The 18,532-nt window shown below is 44.8% G+C and overlaps 1 protein-coding gene across 8 annotated transcripts in view; it reads left to right on the top strand.

Annotated features, from left to right (window-relative positions):
- KCNMA1 (potassium calcium-activated channel subfamily M alpha 1) overlaps positions 1 to 18,532 on the top strand; it is a 917,661-nt gene that overhangs the window by 774,975 nt on the left and 124,154 nt on the right. For all 8 annotated transcript variants that reach the window (XM_023547132.2, XM_010589260.2, XM_010589253.2 and 5 more), the window contains 3 exons: positions 3,541 to 3,664; positions 8,578 to 8,802; positions 12,591 to 12,783. In XM_023547132.2, the coding sequence (XP_023402900.1) occupies positions 3,541 to 3,664; positions 8,578 to 8,802; positions 12,591 to 12,783 (542 nt within the window). The remainder of the gene's footprint in view (positions 1 to 3,540; positions 3,665 to 8,577; positions 8,803 to 12,590; positions 12,784 to 18,532) is intronic.

Below are 18,532 nucleotides of genomic sequence, written 5' to 3'. Positions count from 1 at the left end.
GAAGCTTCAATGACTTTGCTGTACTCAAGTTGTGCTAACTTCCCCTATATTGTATGTTGTCTTTTCCGTCACCAAAATTAATGCTTGTCTACTTTCTAATTATTTCACCTCCCCACCCCTCCCCTCCCTCATAACCATCAAAGATTTTTTTTTTTTCTGTGTGTAAACCTTTTCTTAGGTTTTTATAATAGTGGTCTCATACAATATTTGTCCTTATGTGATTGACTTACTTCACTAAGCATAATGCCCTCCAGAGTCACCCGTATTATGAGATATTTTTTGGCTTCATCATTGCTCTTTATTGTTGCTTAGTATTCCGTTTTGTGTATGTACCTTAATTTGTTTATCCATTCATCTGTTGATGGACACTTAGGTTGTTTCCATCTTTTTGCTGTTGTGAATAATGCTGCAATGAACACGGGTGTGCATGTGTCTGTTCATGTAATGGCTATTATTTCTCTAGGATATGTTCCTAGGAGTAAGACTGCTGGATCGTATGGTGTTTTTATTCCCAGCTTTTTAAGGAGGCACTATGTTATTTTCCATAGTGGTTGTTTTATTTTACATTCCCACCAGCAGTGCATGTCCATAGGGTTTTCAGTGGCTGACTTTTCAGAAGTAGATTGCCGGGCCTTTCTTCTGAGGCACCTTTGGGTGGACCCTAACCTCCAACCTTTGTATTAGCAGCTGAGAACTTTAATATTTTACACCACCCAGAGACTCTAGATAGATAGATAATCAGTTGCCATTGTGTTAACTCCAGCTCGCGGCAACCCCGTGTGTCAGAGTAGAGCCGTGCTCCATAGGGTTTTCAGTGGCTGACTTTTCATAAGTAGGTCACCAGTCTTTTTTTCCAAGGCACCTCTGAGTGGACAGGAACCTCCAACCTTTCAGTTAGCAGCCAAGGATGTTAACCGGTTGCACCACCCAGGGACTCCTGAGCCAACCTAAGGCACGAGAAGTTTCTATAGCAGCAGACATGGTGAAGAAATTACCATGGTAGAGAAAGTACCTGAAGTGGTTTCAGACTCTCTTGTTGCTGGAATGAATCAAGCTTCTTCCCAAACAGTGGGGCCCTCTGAATGTGGAATAGTGCTGGCCCTAAATGGAATGATAAAGCCATCAGGCTTCAGTGCTTCTATTTCCCATCTTCCTTCCAAAAACTTTATTTCCTTTACTCAGTGCCCACCAGCCTTTTGATGCCCAACATTGGTCCAAAATGTATCTCTCCCAAGGCACATATTTTCTAAAAGGAATTTTAGCCAGCTTGCTGTATCCTTTGCTTGCTTGCTGGTATTACGTGAACATAGTCCTGGGTAACTTTTAAATCCTGAATGCATTGGCAGAAGGTCTCAGACCTTCCTGAGATGGCACTTACCCTCCAACTAATAAACAGAGCAAGAGGATTTGAACTTGACTTTAAGGAGCCATGGTGGTGCAGTGGTTAAAGCGATCAACTGCTAACTGAAAGGTTGGTGGTTCAAAACCACCTGCGGCTTCTCGTAAGTAAGATGATGTGGCAGTCTGCTTCCTAGAGATTTACAGCCTTGGAAACCGTGTGGTTGCTAGGAGTCAAAACTGACTTGATGGCAATGGGTTTGGTTTGATTTTGGTTGCTGTATCTTCAGGACAACTTCATTTAAGATCCTTTCGTAACTAAAATATGTTCTTCTGGACTAGGGAGTGTGTTCGTTCCCTTCATTTTCCCAAACCTCTTCTTTATGGTTGCTTTTGTCCCAGATGGTGGATTATCTGTGGAACTATTAAAGATTCTTCAAGGACAGGAAAAAAAATCAAAATTTCCTCTTGCCCCGATCTGTGACCATTTCTTATCATCAAGTACCATTTGATTTTAACATTTTTGATCTAGTTCAATTCTTGAAAGGTGGTCTAGGGGTTTACAACACCTCAGGACCTCTCAATAGCCCAGCCATTGAGAGGCTATGATGGTTGGATTGTGCTTCTTTGAAGAGCAGATATGGCAGTTCCTGTCATCTTCTAGCATGTTCATTGAAGATAACTTTGCAGGAATGCCTCAGATGATATTTGTCATTTGGTATAGCTGCAAAGCAAGTTCTCAGGAATAAATAAACGCCATGAGAGAATTTTCTCATCCTAGCTGAGGGTGGGCATATTGGGAGCATCATGGTAGATAAGCCAGAAGCTTAATTCTGAGTCTGTAGACCTTATAAGAGAGACTGCTGTCCTATTCTCTGTGTTCTGGACATATAAATACGAAGAGTCAGAATAGAGAACTTTCAGAGGGAAAAATACTAAAAACTAAAGAGGCCACCTTTTGAATCTTAAAATAGAAAATTTGGAGCCCTGGTGACGCAGTGGTTAAGAGCTCGGCTGCTAACCAAAAGGTCAGCAGTTCAAGTCCAGCAGACACTAAAATTTGAGCCTGTTGGTATTTTCAATCCTTGATTGGTACTGCTGTTTAGGGGAGCTAGCTGAGTTGCAGGGATAACTGGTATACCTGGGACAGTATCCTAATTATATGAGGTCAGTGTCATGGAAACCAACATTGACTTCCCCCCAAGCTAAGATGCGGAATCACTAACAGATAGAATCTCGGACAGTGAACGCGACCTGCCTAATTCTATTGTGATTCTGGCGGTTACTCTGCCGACACACAGGAAGGGAGGTCTATGGCACTCTGTAGAAGCAGCTTCCTTTTCCATCAAAAAAACAAGGCAAGAGTAGATGAAATGTAGCCCTGAAAATTCAAGACAAGTCTATTAAACTGCTTCTGAGCTTGTCATTCTCAACCAAGGAGCGCTGTAGTTGGGAGGTGGAGGCGGAGGGGGTGGGGGAGACAGTCATTGGATGGTGAGTACAAATACAGTTGTCAAGGCAAGGAGAGAGGGCTGCTATTTAATATTGAAATCATGTATTCCAGATGTGGGCATTTGGTAGTCAATCTGCTCTGAAGTGACATGCTGCTGAATCTTTAAAGGGCTTCAGCCTGGGAGAGCCAAATCTGATTGGGCAAATTGCTAAAATATTTAAAGTGCAGCCTGTTAAAGCTTTTACTGCGAAGAGCATCACGTCAGAAGTTGTAGTCAGAAAGAGCAAGTAATTGGCTTTCCATCCTCATGCCAGTCAGCCAGCATGAGGCTCTATTCCCATTCCTTCCTTTTCATTGCCAATGCTAATAGCAACCCTTTGGTGTGCGTGTGTGCACGCGTGTGTGTGCGTGCGTGTGTGCATGGACGCTGGGGAGATTAGATAGCTGGTAAAGCGAGAGTGGGAGGAGTGAGGTATCTGTTAAAAAGACAGCTGAGTCCACCAGATGATGTGACGGCCATTTCAGGAAAAGAGGAAGAGGAGAAAGGCAGAATCATCACCTGACCAAGTTCAGATTGTAGTTCCCGGTGGGTGGTGGTGGTTTGGGCAGTTGTCTTTTAAAGAATGGGTTCTGCAACCAAATCGCTTCTCCTCCATCTTTTGTCTCCTCTGAGAAATAACTCTGGGGACACTTTCCATTTATAATTTATCACATTTTCCACTTAAGTTTTCCTGTCCTTCTCTCCCCAGGCATGACCCTTTGTTAATTCCTGGCAATGATCAGATTGACAACATGGACTCCAATGTGAAGAAGTATGACTCTACTGGGATGTTTCACTGGTGTGCTCCCAAGGAAATAGAGAAGGTCATTCTGGTGAGAGCTGGTGCCTTCCACTTCTGTCCCAACCTCCAACTGCTAGGAGTGAGGCTTTCCTACCTGGATGGTGGGGTGATGCAGTCACTGGTCCTGATTATTTTTGATAATTGAAATTGGGAACACATGTTGAATAAGCTAGACCTGTAATCAGGACATGAACTGAGAGTAGAATTCCCAATCTCTGAATATTCACTCATTACGTCGTGGTTGATGACATGCTAAGGAAGGCATCGTGGGAGGTGGTATTTACCGTGATTCCTGTGGATGCAGCTCTGGGGTCAGAGCCTGCCTGTACCACTTAGGAGCTGCCTGACTGTGGACAAATCACCAGACTTCTCTGCGCTTGGGTTTTCTTATCTGTATGAAGATGAGAATAGTCCCAAACTCTAGGGTGGAGGTGAAGATTAAAAGATAATGCTTATGAAGGACTTAGAACAGAACCTGACATACGATTCAATAAAGTTGCCTCTTATTATTATTGAATGCTGTGAGGGAGGCTGAATGCTATTGCATATTGTTATGTGTTCATGACAATGTCTTGTATTCTTATAGTTAAAACAACACAGAAGCAGACACCAAGCCTTGTATAATTGTGACCCTTCTTAGCGTATTTAATTAAATCCGTTTGCTGATGATGACAGTGATGAATCATGGGTCCACCTGGGAGGCCAAGGGTTCAAAGCCCTATTTCTTGGTTGGCTCATGAACATCCAGTAGAAGCAGTGAGCTTCCTCTAGTCTGTCCCTGGAACGTCAACATAACAATCTCATTCTATTCTTCACTCTTGTCCTATGAAAATCTTTAGGTTTTAGTGCCCACACTGACTTTCTTGAATTTTATTATCTTGTTAACCCATGAAAAATGGATTCAAATCAGGAAGATCACACAGAAGGGTGCCTTCTTCCTCATGCTCCCAACCCCTAGATTGCTGGGGCATGTTCCTTCTGTTAGCCAGAAAAACCCCATCATTCCTGATGTTGTGGCCACTTTCCTAAACAAGGACTGTTCCAGGTACTCAGAATGGCTCTTTACTCTAATTCTCTAGGTTTTTCCTTGTGTTTTATCCAAATGTGTGCTTGTTCTCCCAATTCAATCATAAGGGACAATACAGCGGTGTGCTGGATGCTGTCTAGGAGGTGTGAAAGTCATGGGCAAAGGACAGAAAGTCCAGATTCCCCCAAAACAGCCATTGCCCAACTTACTGGGAGTACAACTAGTTCTCACCACAAGGCTACTTTCTATGTCTGTATTCTGACATCGTACCCAGCACACTTCTGCTCTGGTGGTCTTAGCTCGGCCTGGCATCACCCACCTGTAGCAGTTCATAGGCTGGGAGCTAGGTCTGGAACTCAGGGTTTTAATGGCTTGCCTAGGCAATCCTGAGGAGTCCATGCTAATTGATACCCTACCACCATCCCCTACGACTGTGCAGGAGTTTAGTGCAGTGAGTTACTACTTCTCTCACCTGAGAAATAACATCATTCAGCAAATGTTTATATGGGCATGCTATGAGCTGGACACTCTTCTAGCTGCCAGGGATACAATGAGAAAACCAAACAGCAACTGCTGTCATAGAGCTTGTCTTCTAGTGGGGACAAAGAGAAGACTGCCGGGTAGACAAACGAGTAGGTAATAACATTTCAGGTATCAGTAAATGCTATGAAGAAAGCAAAGCACAGTGATGGGCTGCGAAGGGCTGGAGGTGCACTCTGGTCCAAGGAGCCCTCTCTAAAGTACCCTTGGGCGGAGATGAGAATGACAGGAAGGGCCAAGCTACGTGAAGACACCTTGGAGTAGGGTATACCTGCTGGGTGCAGGACACTAACAGCTTGCGGGGTTAGAAAATAGATGGATGACCCCAATCTCCAGGAAATGACAGCCTAGTTAAAGAGAAAATATAAAATGTAACCACGAAGCAATGTATTAAAAGCTAAGTGATACAAGATACCAAGAGCCATTCAAATCCAGGGGGCATGAACTTAGATGTGTTTGAGCGTCCAGGGAAGTCCTATCGGACACCACAGGCTATACTTAGAAGATATTTCAGGCCATTGCGACCTAGCTTAGGTTAGTCCTTGAAGTATGCATAGGGTATCCAAGATGCAGGAGTAAGCATTTTCTCTAAAATACCAGTTGCCGTGCGGTTGCTTCTGACTCATGGCGACCCCATGTGTATAGATCTGTGCTCCATGGGATGTTCAATGGCTGATTTTTTTAGAAGTAGATTGCCAGGCCTTTCTTCTGAGGCACCTCTAGGTAGACTCAAACCTCCAACCTTTCAGTTAGCAGTTGAGCACATTAACTGTTTGCACCACCCATGGACTATAGATTATCTAATGGGCCTTAACCTTGGCAGAATGAGACTCTCCAGGGCTAAGGCCCAGGAATTGGCATATTTGCAAAATTCTCCAGGTGATGGTGCTGTGGCTGGTCTGGGGACTGGTGTTTTGGTCCCTAGATCTAAGCTCCTAGTCTCAGCATCTGTGCCTCAATCACTCTGCTAACTGGTCCCTTCCTCACTTCCCCAGTCAAGATTTCCAGCCCTCACCCTAGACCCAGTTTGTATTCTTCTGGCTTGTTGATGGAAGCTAGCTTCCTGGATGACTTGGTCAATTAGAAATAATTAGGAGACCCATCGCAGCATGTTACAGACTGGATGACCCACTGCTGGCGGTACCCAAGCACAAGCACCCACACTTCCAGGAAGCCAAGATAACTAACTTAGGTTCTTCTCCATGAAGCAGTGATATATGATAGGAGCTCCCCAGTGGCTCCTCACTTGGTCACTGTTTATAAGGCATTTCTTAAAGCCTGTGTCTCAGGTTTCCCTGCACTGTTGCAGAGGGAAACCAATAATGGTGACAGCCTCTGCTTTAGTCTAATGATCAGGGAGTGAAAGCTAGCTTCCCCATTTCCTTGGGGGTTACTGTAATAACCCTGACATTGTCGTGAATTGCAATATTGGCATTTAAACAATCAATACAGCGGTCAATTCTAGGGATTAAATCAAGCAGAGTTTGATATGTGCAGTGGACATTAATATGCCTCCCCACAGCGTTATAAGCCTCATGGGGCCATCCAGGCATGTAATAAGTGGACGGGGAGGAAGGAAGGGAAGAGGGAAGGCACTGGGCCAGAGGAGAGGCAGAGAAAGGCTGACCTCCCTGTGTTGTGCTCTCGGCTAGCGCAGTGAGCAATAGGACCAGCAGCTGCTAACCATTTCATTTCCTAAGAAGCTGTGGTCTGCCTCTGCCTGGTGCAATTTTATTCTCTTATCTGTCTCCTTTGTAGGTACAGGTCTAGAGTAGGGGGAAGATATGGGTTTGTTGCCCTTGCTGATCTACCTCTGCTGTTGTTAGCTGTCATCGAGTTGGCCCTTGACTCATGGAAACCCTGTGCACAGTGGAATAAAACCCTGGCTAGTCCTGCACCATCCCCATGATCGGTTGGGAATCTGACCATTATAATCCATAGGGTTTTCATTGGCCGAATTTAGGAGGTAGGCCTCCAGGCCTTTCTTCCTAGTCTATCTTAATCTGCAAGCTCCACTGAAAACCGTTCAGCATGATAGCAACACACAAGTGTTCACTGACAGACAAGTGGTGGCTGCGTATGAGGTGTGTTGGCCGGATCTTGTAATGATTATTTGGAGGGCTTCCTTTGAATGACTTACACAACCTGTCCCGCTCCAGGCAAACCCCTGCAAACCTCAAGGCAGCACTGGTTTAGGAAAGGAATCAGCAAACTTATTCTGTGAAGAGCCAGACGGTAAATATTTCAGGCTTTGCTGGCCATACTGTCACTGTTGCAACTACTCAACTCTGCCACTGCAGCTGAAAGCAGTCATAGGCAATACCTCCATGAAGGAGCTTGGCTGTATTCCAATAAAACTTTATTAGAATTGGAATTTCATAAAATTTTCACATGTTATGAAATAGTGTTCTTTGATTTTTCCAACCATTTTAGAATCTAAAAACTATTCCCGGCTCGCTGGCTGTACAAAAACAAGTGGTGGACCAGATTTGGCCCATGGGTCATAGTTGCCAACCTCTGGCTTAGGACATCATTCTCTTAGGATATCATTCTGGGGCATGGATGGATGGGTGCGCATGTTTCTTCCTGGTTAGAGGGTAGAGAAGAGTGCTGGAACGTCTCTGATGGGTCTGGAACTCAATACTCAATATCTCGAGCTGAGCCCAATATAGGGATCTGACCATTTACCATCATCTCAGCAAGAGAGGTAGAAAAGGCAGCTCATTTCATCATCAATCTCATGGAAACTAAGACAATTTCACAGCAGTTGGCAAACCTGCTCGCTACAGTCAGTAAGTAGAAGGCAACTTGGGTCTCCACGTAGGCGGAGCAGGAGCACTCGTATTTGCAGGTGTTTTTGAAATCCTCCAAAATAGAAAATACTTTTCTATTTCTATTCCCTCCTATTGTTGTTGGTAGGTGTCATCAAGTCCATTTTTGACTCACAGCGACACCAAGTGACAAAAGTAGAATTGCCCCATAGGGTTTTCTAGGCAAAAAAAAAAAAAAAATTTTTTTTCTTTTTAATCTTTACGAGAGCAGACCGACAGACAGGTCCTTCTCCCGCAGCGCCACTGGTGGGCTCAAACTGTCAACCTTTCGGTTAGAAGTCACACACTTAATCGTTGCACCACCAGGTAGGGATATGTATGGATGTAAGATTACATATATTTATTTCATAAACATAATCTATATACACATACTCAAAATTATAGATATACATGTCATGTATATAACATTGATGAAATAGAAATAATAGCACATAGTAAACACTCAGCAAATGTGTATTAGATGCTTTGCTCAAATTATTTCTTTGCTCCTTGTCACCACCTTGTGAGGTCTCCTTGGCACTGCCCACGGCCTTGTTCTCCTTGCAGACTCGCAGCGAAGCCGCCATGACCGTGCTGAGTGGCCACGTTGTGGTCTGCATCTTCGGCGATGTCAGTTCAGCCTTGATTGGGCTCCGGAACCTGGTGATGCCGCTCCGTGCCAGCAACTTCCATTACCACGAGCTCAAGCACATTGTGTTTGTGGGCTCCATTGAGTACCTCAAGCGGGAATGGGAGACGCTTCACAACTTCCCCAAAGTGTCCATATTGCCTGTAAGTTCAAGGTCATCACGTTAGTGATGCTTTTTTCTTCCTTTTTTTTTCATTCACAAAAGAAAATCCCAGATGGGTGTAATAGTTGTAGCTTTGATCACCCTCTGCTTCTTCACCTGCTTATGGGTCTGAGGACTCAGCCCTTCCCCTCTGCTCCATCTAGGAAAAGCCAAACCCTGGGAGACCTTATTAGAAGGAATTTACAGCCCAGTTCAGTCCCTCATCAGGGATGAAGTTTAGCTGGTATCGAACGTGTTAGCCACATCGTTGTCTAAACGCCTCTTCCCTTGCCTACACAAACCTAGTATGTTGTGGAATTGTGATGCTTAATTACAGAATTCACTTATGAAATTTTTTCCAGCATTTTATCTGACATTGTCAGTGTTTGGGGAAGCCTTGATCTGTAGTGCTTTCTCTTCCTAACTAAATATAAACAGCAGAGCTCCTTATTTACCTCTGCTGTACACTTGGCAAAGCCGTCCAGCCCTATTCCTTTAACAGCTCAGCAGCAGCTTTTTCATGGGTTAGTGTGTGCATATCATGCTCTTGGTTACAAAACGCTATGATCTCAGTCTCAAAGGAGCAGTTTGTGGCTTCATAATTCAGTGTGAGGATATGGGATTCATGATGTAGGAATCATGTAGCTAACTAGCTTTAATCATCAGTGTGCTTTCATAAACTCTCAAAATTCGTTGAGTATTGTGCATGTCAGCATTTAATGTATTTCTCCATGTCACAAATCCATCTAAGTACTCATCTTATCCTTTCAACATTTTTTCTTGGAAATTCACATCTCTAAAACTGAAGCACATGGATTTGAGGTACATTTCAAGAGGTCTTCTTCCCACCTTATGGAGCTGAAATCAATTCTTTCCTTTCAGTCAGCTTCTAGAACCCAAGAAATGTGAGAGAGAGAGAGAAAAAAAAGAGTTAAGTAATATAATTCATTAAAGAACACATAAAAACATGTCCATTACATGTCCATGTAATACCCATTCCTAGCCACCACTGACCTCACATAATAATGCCTGGGACCAACCAAAAAACCAAACCCAGTGCCGTTGAGTCGATTCCGACTCATAGCGACCTTATAGGACAGAGTAGAACTGCCCCATAGGGTTTCCAAGGAGCGCCTGGCAGATTCAAACTGCGGACCCTTTGATTAGCAGCCGTAGCACTTAACTATTATGCCACCAGGGTTTCCATGCCTGGGACAGTAGGTATTTAATAGATATTTAAAGAAGCAAGAAAAACGTCAGACAACTCTCTTTTGAATGCAGGCCCCCAAACTCACTGATTTAGTGAACATCCCCAGTCTAACATAGCCACCAGCACACACACAAGTATCACACCTATAGAAGAGCAGGGACAGATATATCCCTGGCTAATTTCAGAAATGTGGTTGATTTCATGATATATCTCCATGATTATCTTTCTACCTGTGCTGTTCCCAAGGTGACTTGGTAACACATTTTGGACTGGACTCTAAAAGTATCTTTGTAAAGAGTATGTTCAGTTATTTCCTGGAATACGTAAGTCTGTGTGTATGTGTGAGTGTGCGTTCATATTGGGTATATGTGATGTTTGGTGTGTGTGTGTATGTGTTTGTGTTGGGTGTGCGTCTGTGATGTTTGATGTCTGTGTGTATTTCCTTCCATATGCCCTTTTTGCACATCCACTCACTTGCCTATATATACACGAATGAGCTCTCGTATTTGCAGGTGCTTGTCAAATCCTCCAAAATGTAGCATACTCAGGCACAGCGTATTTGTGCAAAATGGCTTTCCCCTATGTCTTCACGTATTTCATTGTTTAAACAGCACCCCATGTGTCCGGCCAGCCCAGAGAAACAGAAGGTGTTGCTGTGTACGTCATTTGTATTTCTGGTGTTTTAAAATCATGCAAATACAAATGCATGGGGATTGTTTTAGATCACAATTACTGCTGGATTCTCTACAAGGTGAAAATGAAAAGAATATGAATGTAGGCAATGGAGGCTTATGGACTAGCCTCGATCATCAGTGTATTTTCATAAACTAGCAGAATGATTCAGGAAGTTGGTCAGACTGATTTTATACCAAAAGATCATAGGAGAAGAAGGCTTTCTCCCTCTTCTCTTTAAAGACAGTGGTCCTGAGGCTGGAACCAGAAGCTTCCCAGCACCCACAACACTAAATACCCCTTCTTCCATTATTCCACTTTCCAGCAATATTTAGGGGCTGAGAATAGGATTATGACAGCCATTGAGTTGTACAAGAGAGTTGATGGCCTTGGCCTCTACGGCCAAGTTCCATCTTTCCAAAGCTACGTCTCCAGGAAGGGGAATGAGAAGAAGGCATCCAGGAATATATGGCGGTTGGCCAACCCACTCCTTACAGTCAGCGAGTAGAAGGCAACTCATGTCTCCATGTAGGCAGAGCAGGAGCTGAGTTCAGGCTGGAGGGCCAACGAGGCTGGTTGCTGGGCGTGAACCCTAAAATGACGCTACCACGTGGCACCTCATTTGTCAGGTAGCCTGAGAAGTTACTCTGTGTTCCCTCCTGAGGACACAGAGCTCATGGAGGTCACGTCCCTCTCCTCCAACACTAATCCTTCTATTTTCCTATGGCAGCATTCCTCAGCTCCCCACCATTACTGACTTGACCTGGGTTTTTTTCCACTGTCTTTCTGTTTGTTATAGCATTTAAAAAATACGTTTATTGACTTATTTATTTTTAATTACATAAGTAATATACAAATATGTTCTCGTTATAAAATATTCAAACAAAACAGAAGTATATGAAGTCAAAGCAAAATTCCCCCTTCACCTTCCAATCCCATTTTCCCTCCCCAGAGGTAATTACCATTATTAGTTCAGTGTGTATTTTTTCTGAGCTTTCCCTATGAATTTACATACATTTTGAAATGCATTCATAAATATAGAGTTTTGCTTTGTGGGATTTTTTTTATGTAAATGAAATCATATTTTACAAATTATTCTAGAACTTTTTTTTCTACCTTTTTTTTTTCCCCCAGTCAATACCTTCATGGAGAGCTTTCTCCGTGTCTTTGCCTGCTGGGTGCCTTGTCTTCAGTCTTACATAGGCCCGATGGTGTATTTAACCATTGCTCTGTTGTTGGACAATTAGACGATTCCTTTTCCTTTTTTTCCTTGTTGGAAACACACAATGAAATTATATGGCCTGAAGTGTAACTCCTTTCCATCTCCCCTTTGCAAGATACGGATTAATTCCAACTCCCCTCTCACCGCCTGTCTCCTCTAAATTTCAGCCCTACCTCATCACACCATGCTCGCTGGCTGCTTCCCCTTGGCTGCCTCGGAAATTCTAGTTGCAGCGGCTGTCTTTCGCCCCAGACAGAAGTGACCTGCTATTAAATAAACAGGCATTTGCAACCCACCCTCTCGTTCCAGTCTGAAAGCCAGAGGTTGCCACAGGACAGTTACTTAAATCAAGACAATTTCCAGGCAGGAAGAAGATGTAGAACCCTGGCATTAGGCCTCTCCCTCGTTTGTGAGTAACAGCTTGATTGAGGATTGAGAGCAGGCCTGAAATGCTGCCATCAGCACCAACTACCCTTTAGATTAGCACACGGCTCCTATTCCCTTGAATGTAGTTAGGCCGGCTTAATGTCAAGGCATAAAAAAGATGCTTGTTAAATAATTTCCCAAAGCTCTGGCTCAGTCTTTAATTTGTTTTTATTTATTTATTTTTTCCCTCTGTCCTTCTTCTCCCTTGGTCTCACTTTTGCTTCTTCTTCTTCTTTTTTTCCTTCCCTCTCCGCCAAAGGGTACACCATTAAGTCGGGCTGATTTAAGGGCCGTCAACATCAACCTCTGTGACATGTGCGTTATCCTGTCAGCCAATCAGAATAATATTGATGATACTTCGCTGCAGGACAAGGAATGCATCTTGGCGTCACTCAACATCAAATCTATGCAGTTTGATGACAGCATTGGGGTCTTGCAGGCTAATTCCCAAGGTAAGGACAGCCTGTAATACTTCTCCACTGTGCCTGCGGGGGACAGGGGCTGGCAAGAGGGATATCCTTCACTTGGTAATTCAAAGAGGCTCACATCAGCCTGCCTGGCAGTGAAACCTGCTGGGCGCTGGGACAGCTTTTAAAGGGGCATCTGCCACCTCTTCTCGCCATCCCGGGAAGCAGGCTTGAGACCTGAACACCCACACGCCAGAACAGGCTACCTTCCGGGAGAGTAAACAAACCTTTAAATTGCCACCCCCACCCCCACCGCCTTCCTGGTGACTTTATGACCAGGGTCACTAGCTAAATGTTGGAGCACTAAAAAGATGCTGGCTGAACAGTTCCAGTGCTTCTTCCCAATACATGTTTTTGCCATCTAGGATGGACGAATTAAGCTTTACCTTTATTATAGCTGCATCTGAGATGGCGTTGGCCAAGGAATGGTGATAGCTGGAGAATGGGGACCCTACAAGCCCTAAAAGTCATTTAGCAAGAGGTGGCACTTGGCGGCCCATGCGTTCTCCATAGGAGGCACAAGAGCAATAAGTAACGCACTTGAGTCTTCTCTGTTCTGCCCCCATCTGCCCTGTCATTTGCTCTGGGACCCTGGTCGGGCAGCTACCAGCAAAGATGTCCCCTAGGAGCCCTAGAGAGGGAGCACAGCAGAAACCCTGTAACAGACAGCTGTGGTTATCAGGGATTTTCCTCTGAGTAACACCTCTATGTAGGCTTGCCGTGAACTGCAGGGACGTCGTTGTATGTGGCCTACTGGGTGGGTGGCATTGGGTGCAAGATGGGTTCCTGAATCCCATCATTCCAGGATCCAACGCTGAGGGAGCATAGATAACTGCCATCAAGTTGACTCCAACTCATGGCAACGTTATTGTCTCGCGTCATCCTCACGATAGCCAGCATATTCGAGTTCCTTGTTGTAGCTGTTGTGCCAATCCATCTTACTGAGGGTCTCCCTAACCCTCGCTGGCTCTCTCCTTCACCAAATATGATATCCTTCTCCAGTGATTGATACTTCCTGATGATATGTCCAAAGCAGTCTACTTGGACAATGTCCTGTTGTGATCCTTCAGGTTTTCATTGGCTAGTTTCTGGACGTAGATTGCCAGGACTTTCTTTCTAGTCTCTTTTACTCTGGAAGCTCCACTGAAATCTGTCCATGATGTGTGACCTTGCTTGTATTTAAAATACTGGTGGCATAGTTTCCAGTGTAGCCCATGAGAACTCTAGCTAATGGGATGTGAAAGCAAAAAAACAAAAAAAGCTAGTTGTTGTCAAGTCAGTTCTGACTCATGGTGACCCTATGTGTGTCATAGTAGAACCACGCTCTGTGGGGTTTTCAATGGCTGATTTTTCAAAAGTAGACTGCCAAGACTTTCTTCCAAGGTGCCTCCGGGTGGATTTGAACTTCTAACTTTACTAAGCAGCCAACTGCATTAACCGTTAGCATCACCCAGGGACTCCGGCAGAATGTGAAGCACTGCTTTACTGACAGCTGAGCAGGGGTCTCGCCCACTGGACTTCTCTGGAAGCTCTGCACCATCATGTAGCTTGGACCTGTGTGTTGCATTATCTGTTGTCCATCCCGCGTCACCACCTCCCCCTTCTAGGGTCTCCTCGGCATTGCAGCAAAGCCAGGAACAACAGTCCCTACGGTCCTATTCCCTGTGTGGTTCTGGGTTAGGGCCTGCCAGTGCAGGAGGCACTGGGTGAGATTTTAAAGTGGAAGTGCAGGAGAGGCCTTGATCCTATAGAGGCAGTTGGAGCCAGACCCTGAGCAGACGTGAGGTCTGAAGCACTGTCAGGGGAGCTTTCTGAGAAGCATTTGCTTCACTGCTGAGGGCTGAGAGAGTGGGTGATGGCTTCCCAGAGGATTTGAGATTCCCAGCAGCTTCTGGGCAAGCTCATGAGAACCCTCCACCCAGTGCTGTGGGTCAGGTGGTCAGTGGTGGCCTTCTGGACTTTTGCTCCTCCCGCCTTTCCAATGGTGTGTCAGCTCTAATTTTCTTCAGACCCAGAATAGTCAGAGTATCTTCTATTCTTCTGACATAACCCTGACACCTCATTTCGACCTCTCCACTCCACTTCCCCCCACCCCACCCCCTCCAAATCTCAATCTTGGGATACACATGCTCAGCTTTGCCTGCAGGAGAGAGTGCATAGCAAGGTCCTGAGAACAGCCCTAAGCAGCTCATGGACCCAGCTGTACACCCAGCCTGCATGGGGAGCCAGGGTGTGTGAGGGCGTGGAGGACCATAAGCTGACCTTTTAGAAAGTGAAAGAGGAAAGCTGGTACTTGATTCTTGCCTTTAAGCCCTTGCTTTTCAATGTGAATACCCACCCCGCCCCCCAGCCCAGCACGGGCATCACCGGGGAGGTTGTTAGAAATGCAGAGTCTCAGGCCCCACCCCAGACAGAATCTACATTTTCACAAGATCCCCAGGTGACTCACAAGCACTGCTTTGAGGCACAATAAAGTTGCATACAAACAAAACCTGGCCCAGTGAACACATGACCATCCTGGTTAGGGTTAGATACTCTCCTCCCCAGGGGAGGAGCTCATAGGGGAATGGGGAGAAGCAGCAGCAGCAGTTCTCCCTTTGGGCAGAGACGGAACCCAGCAGGAGGGGCAGAAAAACACCCCCTCTCCCTGGTACGCCTGCTTCCTCCATTTCAATAATCGGGATCTGCAAAGTCCATGTATCAGAGTCTCAATTTATAATTTAGTTACAAATACATCTGTCATAAGCGTTCCTGCCAACTGTCCTAAACCTTATCCTAGCCTCTCAGATCCTAAATAATGGCCAGGCTGCTAAAAACTCTTTCCTTTCTCTCCCCAGATACTCATCCAATACTCAGAAGCCTTCTCTACTCTTTGTAGGACAGGAATAAGCAAGAGAAATAGGTTTTGGTCGAAGATATGGAGGAAGGGGAAAAGGGGCTCATTTTTCCTCCAAAGAAAAAAAGAAAGGCACTCTTTCTTTTGTAACAACACACACACACACACACACACACACACCATTAGAAGACAGAAGTGCATTTCCACGCCCAGTAGTGAATTTCTAGACTCCTGGTCAGCAGCAGAGTTGAACTCATTCCTCCCAGTAGCCAGCAAACACTCTGCTTCTGCTTGCAGTGAAAGGATGTGGAAGCCAGAGGCTAACCGAGCCCGTATTCTCTATTTCCTACCCCTTCTGCTCCTCTCGTCTCTGGTTTCAAACACTGTGCTCTGGTGATCCTCTGGTCTTCCAAAGGCAGTGGTCTGGCAGCAATTATCAACACAGGGGAGTCACTTCCCCCGCAGTGGGCAAGTATTTTGTGTTCACCTCTGACTGCTCATCCTAACCCAACTCCTTGAATGCCTCTTCCCCTGTGGAAGCGAATGAACGGGCTGAGTATCCTGCCACTTTCCTTCTCTTGAGGCCCTTTTGACCAACCATGATGCCCTTTGCCCTCAGAGACTTTTGTTACCCTTCATCTGGGTATTTGGCATGACCAAGTTTGAGGAGGATTGGAATTATAGAGGCACAAAATGGATTTCATGATATCCTTTTCATTTTGACGTCCCTGGTTGGCACAAGGAAGCCCTGGTGATGTAGTGGTTAAGTGCTACGGCTGCTAACCAAAGGGTTGGCAGTTTGAATCCACCAGGTGTTCCTTGGAAACTTTATGGGGCAGTTCTACTCTGTCCTATAGGGTCACTATGAGTCAGAATCGACTCAACGGTACTGGGTTTGATTTTTTGTTTTTGGTTGTTTTTTTTTTTTTTTTTCTTTTTTTCTGTTTGGTGCAAATGGTTTGCACTCATCTTCTAACCTAAAGGTTGGTGGTTCAAAGCCACCCAGCAGCACCATGGAGGACAAGTGATCTGGTGATCTGCTTTTGTAAAGATTACAGCCCAGAAAACCCTATGGAGCCGTACTACTCTGTAACACCTGGGGTCACCATGAGTTGGAATCAACTTGACAGCAGTGGGTCTGGTTTGGGTTTGATTTTCTTTTTGGGAAACAAAGCTAGCTTCCCCTGAGTGGTAACTACATATATTTATCACCATTGCCACCCCAACTTTCTGTAGTCCTTTTTGAAACCCCAACCTTGGGTCTCTCCGGAGAGCTTTGTTACCATCTCTCAAGAACTCAGCAGGGCAGGCATGTGAACTCAGACAAGTGTGTGTGCCCTTAGTCCAGAATATCCATGCATCCTCATGGAGTTTCTCTAAGATAATGCAGTTCAACGTGAAAAATGTGTCTTAACATCAAGATGGTGCAGTCTTTATGGGATTTGAATCTGGACACTAGCCACTGTGTGTTATTAGGCCTTTTAGATGAACAAAACCTCTCTTCCCTCCTGTCCCCCTCTTTGTGTCACTTTTCCAGCCCACATGGTGTCAGAACTGACCCAGCCTAGGGATTCTGGACCAGACACTTTCTGAAAAGATCTGAGACGTGATGGCTGGTTGTCAAAAACAATTACAGTGAGAGGTGGCATACCCCATGCTGGATGGTGTATCCAATGTGACAGTTGGGTCTATGAGATGCAGTTTTAATATACAGCAGGAAAGACTGCAGTGACAATTATATAAAGCAGGTGAAGCCGCTTCTTGCTGGTCAGCAAACATCAGCTCAAAACCACTTTACAGCTCTTTACCAGCAACTAAGTGCCTTTATTTACAGAGTGCCTGTCACTTCCCTTTGGCTGGAGAGCTGGTGTATTATTTAGCACACATTTATCTGGGGAAAACATTTCAATTTAAATCAGCTGGTACAACAGTGGCTCTTGCCAGACTATTTCCCTGTGGTTCTAAAAGGCAAGAACTGAGTCTGATCTTGGAAGGGAGGGTGAGCAGAGGGAGAAAGAGTCTTGTTTTCAGAGAGCTGCCTGGGTCAGTACTTAGAAAGGGGAGGATGGGACTGACTGTCCCATTTTATGTCAAGTTTATGAAATGGCATCTTATGGTTTCTTCCTGCTTAACCTGCTAATAAGAGTAACTCTTAAGGGAGAGAAAGAGGAATAAATGAATTATCCATTATGTGTCAGATACCAGAAAAGGCACAGGTTGCAAAGGACACTTGGATTCAGCTGCTCACTATTCTTGAGGAGCTCAGGTTAGTGGAGGAGGCATCCCCGTAAACAATTACAGTACAGTGAGACACGGAAGAGTCTAGAAACATGGAGGGAAGCTTCTGGGAGTCTAGAGGGCACCTCATTTTATATATTTTGAGTTGGTAAGTCTTTGTAAAAAAGGTGACGTTTGTGGATGAGTTGAATACCTGAGCTATTGGGCATTTGAAATATGGTTAGTGACTGAGAAACTGAATTTTTCATTTTATTGAATTTTAACTTAAATAACCACATGTGGCTAGTGGCTGCCATGTTGGTATATGTTTTGGCTTGATAATGGTTTGGATTTTAGGGAGTCATCAAGATTTATAAGAAGTGGGTGATTAAATCCATCTTTTAAGAAAGCAGGCAAAAATATGATTTAGAGGTGGGAAGAAACGGAGACATGGATTATGTTAGAAGACTATTGCCATGGACCAGAAGGACTGTGATGAGGGCTGGCAGCTCAGCTTTAGTAGTACTTCAGTAGCAGGGAGGACAAGACAGAAAATGAGATGGGTTGGAAACAGAAAAGATAGCCATCGAAGGCCAGTTGGGTGGCAAGGAAGTGTGGGTAAGTTTTGAAGCTGGCTACTAGGTGGATGTAAAAGGTTAAGTAAACACAAGACGTGGGAGG

Source organism: Loxodonta africana, chromosome 16 (assembly GCF_030014295.1).
Source record: "Loxodonta africana isolate mLoxAfr1 chromosome 16, mLoxAfr1.hap2, whole genome shotgun sequence".
NCBI lineage: Eukaryota > Metazoa > Chordata > Mammalia > Proboscidea > Elephantidae > Loxodonta > Loxodonta africana.
The sequence above is the reverse complement of the archived record's forward strand: the minus strand, read 5'-3'. Positions and strand labels throughout refer to the sequence as shown.